This window comes from Rhinopithecus roxellana, chromosome 6 (assembly GCF_007565055.1).
Source record: "Rhinopithecus roxellana isolate Shanxi Qingling chromosome 6, ASM756505v1, whole genome shotgun sequence".
In the NCBI taxonomy this organism is placed as follows: Eukaryota; Metazoa; Chordata; class Mammalia; order Primates; family Cercopithecidae; genus Rhinopithecus; species Rhinopithecus roxellana.
Window position 1 is genome coordinate 91,754,626 of NC_044554.1, and position 12,157 is coordinate 91,766,782.

The following is a 12,157-nucleotide window of genomic DNA, read 5'->3' on the forward strand; positions in this document are numbered from 1 at the left end:
CTTAATAGAATTTTTAACAGAAAGTTTTTTTAAAAATTCTAAAATTCACGTGGAAGCACAAAAGACCCCAAATAGACAAAACAACTTTGAAGAAGAAAGACAAAGCTAGAGGCATTACACTTCTTATTTCAAAATTTGTTACAGATCTCAGTAATTAAAACAGCATTGTCCTGGCATAAAGACAGTTATATAGACTTCTGGAACAGAATATAAAGCCCAGAAGTAAATCCACAAATATTCAGTAAACTGATCTTCAAAAAGGGTGCCGAGAATACACAACTGGGAACAGGCAGTCTCCTCAATAAATGTTGCTGGGAAAACTGGATATTTACATGACAAAAAATTAAATTGGACCTTTATCTTATACCGTACACAAAAATCAACTTAAAATGGATTAAAGACCTGAACTGTAAGATCTGAAACTGTAAAACTCCCAGAAGAAAAGCTGAGGGGGAAAGGCTTCATTTTCTAAATGAAGATGTTTTAGAATAGACATTGGTGTTAGCAATGGTTTCTTGGACTTGACACCAAAAAGACAGGCAACAAAAACAAAAATAGACAAGAGGAACTACATCAAAGTAAAAAGCTTCTGCTCAGCAAAATAAACAATGAAGAGTAAAATGCAAGCTATGGAAAGGGAGAAAAGATCTGAAATCACATGTTTGATGTGGAGTTAATTTCCAAAATATACAAAGGAACACCTAGAGCTCAATAGAAAAAACACTAATAAGCTGACTTAAGAAAGGGCAATGGACTAGAACAGACATTTATCCAAAGACCTACAAACAACCTCAGAGAAGCAAACAATACATAGAATGATGGTTGCCAAGGGCTAGAGAGAGTTGGAAAACGAGAGTTGCTAATTAACGGGTATAAAATTTCAGTTATGTAAGATGAACAGTAACAATACTGTATTGTGCAGTTCAAAATCTGTTAAAGGGTAGATCTCATGTTAAATGTTCTTACTGCAATAAAGTAAAAAATATAAATAAAATAAAATAATATTGAAAATAAATTGCAATGCAATAAGCAGTACTCTTAAGTGTTTACTATTGTGAGACTGTTTGCTCCACAAACACTACAAATCCCAAGGCAAAAATTGAGTGACTAATCAAAATTATCTGAGGATGTCTCAAAACATGTTCCCTGGTGCACACGGTCTTAAAGAATTTTTAATAATTTCATTTTTTAATTCATCAGAGAATTTTTAAAACCCAATTCACACCTGTTAATGAGGTTGCATTCGCCCAACTACTCAATAAAGCACTTTGCTGCCTAATATGGTAACATCATCGAAAACCCACTGTTTGGATTTGCTCTCTGTGGCATTTTGTCAATAGGTCTAACACATCTAGTCTGATCCATTTAGGTTCATTTACCATGTACCAACCCTGTTAGTTTAAAAGCCATCTTTACCTGCAGAGTCAATTCCAAATCTATAATATCAATCCTTCACTTGTCCATTTACCTCTGTAATAGATTCAAGGGTCAAATAAGATCAGTGTTTTAGACATAATATTTTTAGGTCCAGATGCAAATGTATTTGAAATGCTTATATCTTAACATTTTACCTTCTACCTGAAAATTTCAATGAGAGAAAAACTCTCCAGGTTCACTATAAATGCATGCAAAACAGACAGTAAACAAGGAAAGATCAGATTTTGCTCTCATATTTACAATTGAATTTCTCCCTTCCTTGTGACCACTGGTTATTCTAATGGAAATCCTTGTCAAATGCTATATAATAAAAAGTTTTGATTATAAAGAAGATTGGAATTTTTGGCAGCTCTGGTTTATGATTTTATATCTATGGGTTTAAAAAGACTTCTGTAGAATAATAAAAGCTGAAGCAGTTCACTAAAGGCGAAATGTGATTTCTGTAATGACATTTCTTTTCAAACTGATAGGAACAATATAAAAATCCCATGCTTAAATAAATGAAAAGTTACCAGGTATCTTTGATGTCAGTTTGAAGACCTTTAATAATTTTTTTCTTGCCCATGTTTCAATAACTACATGACCCCATTCAACTCTTTTCTTTATAGATACAGAGTAAAATACCTTTATGTCAGGAAATTGCCCCAGGTAGGTATCCAGTGTTAGCAAGGACCCATCCACAAGTTTTTGATGGAAGTCTTCCCACAGCACATCACATTTCTAAAATAAAAAAAGAAATAAAGAGACCACTGCTGAGTTATTTTAATTGGATACCTTTCACCAAACTCCTAAAAAGTATCTGAAACTATAAAATTAGACAAGCAATACTTTCCCAGATATGAGATGCTAGGGAAGAATGAGAATCATTTAATAATGCAATAAAATTTTAAGGCAATTTGGTCACTGGTTCTAGCTAACAAAACAGGCTAGCTCATTACAATTGTATTGCTGATTCTAAATTACCAAAGAATGCAGAAACTTCAAAAGATCCCCATAACCCTATAGATGGACTTCGGGGCTAAGAGAATAATCCCACTAAGACAATTTGCTTCTGAAGCACTCCATGAAATTAGAACACAATCCACACTGAAATAAACAACAAATCATTTCTGAATCCTCCACAGGGAAAACAGAAAAGTTACAGTCATATTGGGAAAGGTCTTACCATTTATGCAGTATCAATTACGTTAAACACACAATGAATATTAGGTATTAGTATTATTACAACTAGTATTCCCACTGTCACTATGTTAAGGCATTCTCACAATTGTGTTATGAGAAAAGACTTTGTTATTTCCACAGTACAGAAGAGGACACTGAAGCCCAGAGATGTCATATAACTTGGCCAAGGTTATGCAGTTGATAAATGACAGACACAGGTTTCAACTCAGATTTGTCTCCTTGAACTCAAAGCCATGATATGAAAGTCATGATATGACTATCACACCGGGCTACCTCACCAGAGGACTTTTTAATCCCAGCTGTGTGACTTCGGGGAACTAGACCTCCCTGAATTTCAATTTCCCCAGTTAAATGAGTTAGCAATGTGAAGTGCTTCACAGAATTTCAGGCAAATAGCAGGTACTCAAGAATGTCATCTTCAGTTTTCTCTCACTAGCACATTCTGGGTCTCTTGACAGAGTCTGCTCTTTGTTACCCAATCTCTATCCTTTCTTGTTTCCTACTAACTGAACCTCCCATTTTAGCTGGGCACTTGGCCACCTAGGATAAAGACTCTACTTCCCAGACTCCTTTGCAACCACATGCGGTCATGTAGCTGTGTTCTAGACAATGGGATATACTTTCAGGAAGTGTCCTGAAAAAGAAGGAAGGAGTGGGCTGTCTTCCAGACTGCATCCTCCTCGCTAACTGGCATGCAGAAACAAGAGCTGATGGCCAGGGCTCAGAGAGTACCTTGCCCCTGAAGCCAGGCTAAAAATGGCAAACATGGGCCCCTCATACTTGTGCAGCCAATATGCAATGCCTGGACTGCCGACCTTTAAATTCCTCTATGTGAGACATAAATTTTCATCTTGTTAACTCACACACACTTTTAAAATTTGCTTTTGTTTCTTTTTCACACTTTGAAAAGTAGTCCTAATTTTTACAAATCTCAATTCAAGAATTTTATGCAGACCAAAACATTCAAATCCACTGTTTAAAAAGGCTCAACTGCTGACGTGAGTAGACCCTCTGAACACGCAGTATTCAGTTTCTTCATCATTACAAGAACCTATATTTGCACCTGTAACTGAGGATTCCAAAAATCCTGGCAGCTGCAAGAACCAAGGTAGGATAACAGCCATTTCCTTAAAAAAGAAATGCCAACAGTGGCCTTTGCCATACATAGAATGTAATGCAGTGTTTTGAAAAGTTATTAATACAAATTTCTATTAGTCCCTTAAAAATTCTTTTCTTTCGCGATGAATTTTCAGTTATACCACTAATTAGAAATTTACAAAGTGTTCAGCAACATGATGTTGAAATACTATGTTTTAATTGAAGAAATATGAGAAGATGCAATTACTTAATAATTGCATCTGAAAGTAATGTGTGCGGTCTGGTTTGGCCAAACCTACATCCTGGAAGTTTTTGAAAGATGTAAAAGAACCAACAAGCGCTTTCTTCATAAATAAGTCTCTGTTAGTATCTCAGTTATAAGAAGATTATGAAGTTCAATGTCAGGATGTCAGAATTGTCATGGAGCAGCCTAGGACTCTGCTGTTAACACCTGTTTTCCAAAGCCGCACAGACATTCAGTGCATCACCTATCAGACCTTCCCCTGAGCTCTGGCTGCCACATCGAACTTAGGTCATCTGTACCTAAATGAGCTGCAATAACTCACCTGGAGTAGCAGACATGACAAGCAACTGCTCTTTGTTTTAACAAAGAACTTGGATGTGAGACAATCTGTGACTGGCAGTTGTCTCATGTCAGTAATCATAACACGTTCCAAACACTGAGTAGGTAGACGACATCCACACAAAGGCAATAAGTACCTACCTATTAGTAGGTACAATTATTTTTCTCATTTTGTAGATGAGGAAACTAAAGCCTAAGAAGATTAAACAACTGGTCCAACATCACAAAGCGATACTCAGTCTCTGGTCCATTCTGCTTTCCACAAAGCGAAACCCACTTACTTACTCCCCATCAGCCAGACAGCCCCCAGCCAGAAACCTGATTTCAGGTGTTAAGACATGTCTAGGGCCAAAGCCTTCCTGAAGTCAAATTCCTTTTAACACTCTGACTTTGTGCTTGCCTTCATGAAGTGAATATCTGTGAATGGACTAGCTGGTGTTAAAGTGGAATGGACGCTCTTCTGAACTCCTGTCCCTGCATTTGGGGAAGGATAGTCAATAGGGGGATTGAGATGAGGGGGTGAAGTTGGGACACAATTCACACTGTGATCCATGTCTGCTAGAAATGGGCTGCTAAGGCTTGTAGAGAGGACAGAAAAATGATATTGTTATTTTGCAAAAAGGAATCTTAAAATACTGCCCTCTACCCAAGTGATTTTATGATCATCTTCACTTTTATTTTCTTCGAGATGGACTCTTGTTCTGTTGCCCAGGCTGGAGTGCAGTGGTGCAATCTTGGCTCACTGCAACCTCTACCTCCTGGGGTCAAGCACTTCTGCCTCAGCTTCCTGAGTAGCTGGGATTACAGGCATGTGCCATCATGCCCGGGTAATCTTTTTGTATTTTTATTTCACTATTTTGGCCAGGCTGACCTCAAATTCCTGACTTCAGGCGATTCACCTGCCTCAGCCTCCCAAAGTGTTGGGATTACAGGCGTGAGCCACCACGTCCGGTCCATCTTCACTTTTCACTATAAGTTTGGAATCATCAGGCAGCAGAACTGCACGGTGCCTTCTTAGCACACTGTCTCACCTCATGATTAAGACTGTGAAGTGGGAAGAGCAAGTCAGGGGACAGGTGGACTGAGCAAGGCTTGTGGGACCCTCATGGAAGCCACCTCAGTTCTTACCTCGCCAACCATTTTCACATCTTCCCGCCCATACCAATCCGGCTCATAGACTTCATGTAGTGATTCCGTGAGCTTCATGGAGGCCTCTTGCATGCCTAGTGTCGGAGAGAAACAACTCCTGTTACACAGAAATGGGTGAGGATTCTCTTCTCCCTTCCTCCACTTTTTTAAGTGAGAGAAAAATATTGACTACTTGCTAAACATTTAAGGAAAAATTATAAAGCCACAGCTGCTGCTTGTATCTGTTGTCCTATCTTTCTTTGAGGGTTTCTAAGACTTATCACATTGCGCATTTTCTATTATTCACTTGATACTGATAGATATGGGGTCTCAGGAAAAATCAACAAATATCCTACTCTGAAAACCACAATAATCATAATGTGTCCTATTATGTGTGCTATCACTTGCCAAGTGTTGTCAGATGCTAAGAACACTGGTCCATAAAACCGCAGAGTTCTCAAACTAAAATTAGTCCTAAATGAATTTAAATACAAGGCATAAAGCATTTTTAGAAGGGACTAGAAGTAAAAATTAATAGGATTATAGGGCATAACAGTCAAAAGTGGTTAAGTGGCCTAAAATGGTAAACATGGTTAAAGTGGTTAAATGGTTAAGTTTTAAGTGACCTAAAATTTTTACAAAGAGCAAAGAAAAAAATGTCATTTTCCAGTATAGTAAGCCCTTACTTAATGTCATCTATAGGTTCTTGCAAAGGGTAACTTTAATTGATATGAAGAATAATGAAACCCATTTTACCCAAGGCTAATTCATATAAATAAGAGTTAAGTTCCCGGGACATATTTTTCACAGACACATCACAAAACTTCTAACTAAAGGTCAACACACTTCTAATATTAAACATTGAAATAAATGAGAGCAGTACATACATTTAAGAAAGATTAATAAAAACAAGTAAGATAATTATTTACTTGCTTACTCCAGTTTAGGGTCATGGGTGACCAGATCCTCTCCTAGAGGCTCAGAGTACAAGATGGGAACCAGCCCTGGACAAGACGCGTATTACCGCAGCGCTCACTCACACACCCACACTCACTGACACGCCAGTAAACTTCACCTGTATATCTTTGGGACGTGGGAGGAAGTCAAAGTACTGAGAGAAAACCCAGTGTACAAATTCCACACAGACCGTGGCCCTGGCCGAGATTTTTTTTTCTCATCGTTATTATAACAATATGATGTTGAATGAAACTATGCTATTTGAAGACCTGCTGTATTATTTAAAACTATAAATGCAGTTTTAAATCAAAACTCTTAGAAATTTTAGGGTTCCTAAGCCTTTGGGTCTCAATTTTCATTAGGGATACATTTGATACGTTGCAAAACTATGGTTTGCAACATTAAAGAACAACATTAAAGATACATGCTTCTGAGCACAACATGGTGACATAAAGTATCACCCAGTCCTTTTTAGTCTCCCCCAAGGACCTCCTGCACAAAAGTTAATGTATGTACTGAAAAGTCAGGAAGACAGTTCATGGCTGAGAGCAAAACAAAGTGCCAGGAAGAGCTGGGGACTTGGAGACACGCCTCTGGCAGAAGACTCTCCCTGACAGCGGAAAGGTAGATACGAGCCTTGCTCAGTCCACCTGTCCCCTGACTTGCTCTTCCCACTTCACAGTCTTAATCATGAGGTGAGACAGTGTGCTAAGAAGGCACCGTACGGTTCTGCTCCCTGATGATTCCAAACTTAAGGGTGAAAAGTGAAGATGGGCCGGGCACGGTTGCTCATGCCTGTAATCTCAACACTTTGGGAGGTCGAGGCAGGTGAATTGCCTGAGGTCAGGAGTTCGAGATCAGCCTGACCAAAATAGTGAAATAAAAATACAAAAAAACATTAGCCAGGCATGGTGGCACACACCTGTAATCCCAGCTACTCAGGAAGCTGAGGCCAAGACATCAATGTGGCCAGGTCCCACCTAGCGAGGACTAGCAGGGATAAAAGGGGGCTGGAAACAGGGAGAGGAGAGGAAAATCAGAGCACTGTCATGAGAAATAAAAAACACATCCTGTAAACTTAAGGTCAGTGAATCCTAAGATGAAAATCATTTGTTAAACTGAAAACTTGACATCCTTGTTGGATTGGAGGTAGCTAATTCTGGGTTCAACTGAGAGAAAAGGACAAACTAAAAGATGTCTGAAATGACAGAAGTATATCCTTGAGAAATATGTATAAAAGTCCACATGTAACTTGGAGTTTCATAGCACTTGTGTTCTCTTTAGACACAGAACATCTCCCTTCCCTGTGGAGGCTACATTATCCCAAGTGTCCAAATTCACCCTCACCCAAGTACAAGCAAATCTCTATCAAGAAATATATCCCTCAAATTCATACCAAGGGTTAGTCACTAGTGGACCCCCTTCTATAATCCAGATGCCAAAAGACTTCTGGCATTTTCTTTAAATTTTTGTCTTAAGTCTGATGGAAACTATACATAGCTGTGTAGATAGGTTTTTAACAATGTCTTAAGAGAAGAAAAAGAAATTTGGCACTGTAGGCCAAATAACCTTTGTGATGAAAAAGAAAATCATGAATATAACCTTAAAATAAAATTATATAAGACTTTAATCATCAAGACTAAAAGCATGATGTTGCAGTAAATATACCTATTAACAGCCAAAAGTAACTACTAATTACAGGGTGGATAAGTGGTGATGCATCATTTGGACAGAAGCCATTTTGACATGGAAATTGTTTTGAGAACATCTCCTCCATAGGATGCACTTTAATGGATACACAGGTGAGAGGCTGCAAGCCTAGCTCCAGACTGGCAGAGCTTTTAGGGATTTAGGGATTACTCTGCTGACAGAGTGTGATGGGGGAAAAAAAAGCTAAAATACACCTTCCCTTCAGAGTAATTTGGCAACATCAAAGCAGCATAGGTGCTAAATGCTACCTCTGAGGTTGAATAATGTACAATATCCAAATTTTCTTAAAAGATTAGTGATTCCTAAAACTGTAAGACAAATGCCCAGCATCAGATATAGAAGGATTATTATTATTTTACTATTGGAAGGGAACCACTTCACTCTCTTCAAAATTTTGGACCTTCTCCAAGACATTTCATAAAATGTTGTCTATTCCCATTCGCAGCCAAATTTGTGAGCTTCTCTTTTCATCCTTTAAGACTTGTTGCATAGATTGCACTACTTTATACATACTCCTTGCTTAAATAGCCTGAGAGTATGTGTTTTAGTTAAAAATAACATCAGTTAAAATAAATAACCAGCAGCAAGGATAAACCATTAAAAGAACGTCTAAAATACTGCAAGTATCTAGCAGCTTTGTCCCATTGCTTAGAAGAGAGTTGTGTAAAAAGACAGCAGCTGCCTCAAAGGAAAGCAAGAGTGGGCATCTTTTTCTTAGACTCTCAAGGAGAACAAGGATGGGACCAAGAGTTGGAATAAAATAGGCAGTTGGTGAAGTAACTCAAGAATAGTCAACCCTACCCCTTAGTTATGCCTACACATAAGACACATAAACAAAAAACTATTAATGACACCACCTGCACTGTGCTCCATTTAGAGAAAGATCTGGCATGTTCATCATCCATGTGTCTGGCCCCCGCTGCATGTGCATGCCAGTGACTCCCAATTCTAAATTCTTACTCTACATCTCCACTTGGATGTCTTATTAATACCTCAAACTTCACATGTCAAAAACAAACTTTAAATTTTCCTGTCCAAACCTGCTTCGTCTCCTTTTCTCAGTTCTCATGAATGCCACCCAGTTGCTTCAGTTCGAAAACGGGAAGTCATCCCAGATTCATCCTCCCAAAGCTCAGTCACCAATTCCACCTGATTCTCAAATCCAGCCCCTTCCTTCCCTGCCCACTGCCCTTCCCTGGATTAGGTACTCATCACCTATGATTTAGATTAGATAACATAATCCACGTAACAGGGTTTAGCAAAGTAGCTGGCACAAGCTATTGTCAGCCATCCTAATACAAAATATTTTTGGAGGCAACGTAACAAAATAATTAAGACCATTATTTGCAATTAATCAGCCTTTGTTAAAAACTTGGTTCCATTACATGTGATCCGTGTGATTTTAGGCAAATTATTAATCACCTATAACCTCAGTTTTCCAAAGTGTAAAATACCAATAAATATACCTGCCACAAGGTTATAGGGAAAATTACATAAACTGAGGCATGTCAAATGCTTATCTCAGTGCCTAGCACATAAGTGCTCAATAAGTGTTAGCTAATAGTATTATTGAAGTATTGGACTAGACTTCTACTAAATCTCCATGCAGTTGCACTTCTTCTAGCCTGAATTCCACACAATCACAATAACTATTTTTCTAAAATGCTAATCTGATCATGGGACTTTTTCCCTTGCCTACAATAACTCTAACAATGACTCTCCTGTCTATTGATAGAATAAAATTCCCATATGATATGATACATGAAGCACTTCTTTATATAAATGCTGCCCGCCTTTCCATGTTTCATCCAGCTCAATTTTCTGCTTGCATCTAACTGCTCTGTTTGTTCCCTCAAGAACCCATGCTTCCTTCTGCTTCCTGGTCCAGTTGTTTCTTCCACCTGCAATGTCCCTCTGAAATCTATCTTTCTCTAGAAAACCTAACCATTTGATGGCCACCTATGACCCCACTTCTTGGGTTCATTCAAATGTAAGTTCCTTGGAAGAACCATTCGTGCCCCAGTCTCTTGCCTCTCCTAAGGTGGGAGTCTGTCCTCTCTTATGATGGCACTCAATGCACGTATCTATTAAAATACCTATTACTATGCCCATCTGGCCTTTTTTATTTAACTGTCTCCCCACTCTGTTGTGAGCTCCTTGCAAGCAGGCACTATGTCTTGTTCATCTCTGCATCTCCCTGTCCTAGAACAGTGTCAGGTGCACAAATGGTGCTCCAGACGTGTTTGCTGCTAAAATGAATGCAAGCATAAGATCTGCCTCACAAAGCCTAAGCATCCGCAGAAATCATAAAGACCCACAGAGGAGAAGCCACCCAGAGATCAGTCATAATGAAATGATTAGAATTCATTTAACCCAACTTCACAGAATCCCAGTTTTGGGGTCTTTGGGAGCTTCTGAGAGACATGAAGCACTTCATAGATGAGGAACCCAAAGCAACTAAGAGACTTAATGATTTTCCCACAATTGCGACAGGACCCATGACTCTCCAGGGCTAGATATCACTTTCTCCCATGCTGCCCTGATGCTACCTGCATGACAGCAGGGTTAGTTAGCCAGAGTTGTCCTTGTGAAAACAAGAAAAATTACCCATGAAAACCTTTGAAAATGTAAATTATGATCTACTTAAGGCATTGATATGGTTTGGCTCTGTGTCCTTACCCAAATCCCACCTTGAATTGTAATAATCTCCATGTGTTGTGGGAGGGACCCGGTGGGAGGTAACTGATCATGCGGGTGAGTTTCTCCTGTGCTGTTCTTGTGATAGTGAGTAAGTCTCATGAGATCCGATGGTTTGATAAAAGTGAGTTCCCCTGTACATACTCTGTCTTGCCTGCTACCACGCAAGACATGCCTTTGCCCCTCCTTTGCCTTCCGCCATGATTGTGAGGTCTCTCCAGCCATGTGGAACTGTGAGTCCATTAAACCTCTTTTTCTTTATAAATTATCCAGTCTAGGGGCATGACTTTATTAGCAGTGTGAGAACAGACTAACACAGGCATATACCTTGTTTTCAAGTTTGGTCCCAAAACCCAAAATGTGTTCCCAGGAACACTCCTCATTCTTCACAAGGCTTTGAGAAGAGAGAAGGGTCCTGCAGTCAAAAAACTCAGAATTCCTGCCTGTCCCACGGGATTTCTGGAGTTGACTTTAGCATATTAAGGGCTCTGAGAAACTCAGTAGTAGCCTGTTTAAAACTTCATTCCAATCAGCTATGGACAAAGTAATCTAAACAGAGATCTCTTTTTTGGAGCATCACTTGTTAACATAGTCAATCAGCAAACCCAAGGTGGGGAAAAGCTGATAGAATTCCTTTCTCCTTCATATGGAGCCATGGCCACTAGCCCTGGAGTGCAGGCGCAGTCTGCCAAAAAGGCTTATTTGATGCTTTACCCAGCTTTTCTCCGGAGCTCAAGCCTCACCCTCAGGGAATTCTTCTAGATCACATTAAGGAAAACAATTATGCCAGTCTTTATAAAGCAGCACGCTTTATAAGCAGCACAGACCAAATTGAATAGACTTGGGAAAGAGAACTCATTTTTTCATTCAACAAACTTATCCACATTTTCAAAAAATCAACTACCCAGAAAAAGTCCTATGCTAGAAATAATGTATGATTTCTGTGTTCAAATCCTAAATCAATAATAAAAGAAATACCTAGAGTGGCTTCTGTTTTCCGACTGAACTGTTACAAATACTTAAGGTTGATTTGGGAGTAATTAATGATGAGCTCCATCAAGCTGTGGAAGTTAAATTCTCTGAGACTTACTTCTTTGCAAATGTAAAATCAAGTTAATGACATTGATAATATGGCTATGTTGGGAAGTTAGAAACAGGTAATGTGCCTAAAATGCTCAGCACAGACTCTAGCACATAGTAAGTGCTCACGAAAAAGTAATAGTAGTAGGCTGCCATTATCTCATTGTATAGATGAACTCTGACTTGTGAAACTGATGCCTACTATTGGTCATGTAGTTCAAAGGCAGTAAAAGACAATAGATAAAACCAGGGCTCTGGAGAAACACAGAACGAAATATGCAATCT

At 38.9% G+C, this 12,157-nt stretch overlaps 1 protein-coding gene across 3 annotated transcripts in view; it reads right to left on the reverse strand.

Moving 5' to 3' along the window:
• AMPH (amphiphysin) overlaps positions 1-12,157 on the reverse strand; it is a 258,597-nt gene that overhangs the window by 114,051 nt on the left and 132,389 nt on the right. For all 3 annotated transcript variants that reach the window (XM_030933296.1, XM_030933295.1, XM_030933294.1), the window contains exons 4-5: positions 5,429-5,523; positions 2,062-2,157 (exon numbers count right to left, since the gene is read on the reverse strand). In XM_030933296.1, the coding sequence (XP_030789156.1) occupies positions 2,062-2,157; positions 5,429-5,523 (191 nt within the window). The remainder of the gene's footprint in view (positions 1-2,061; positions 2,158-5,428; positions 5,524-12,157) is intronic.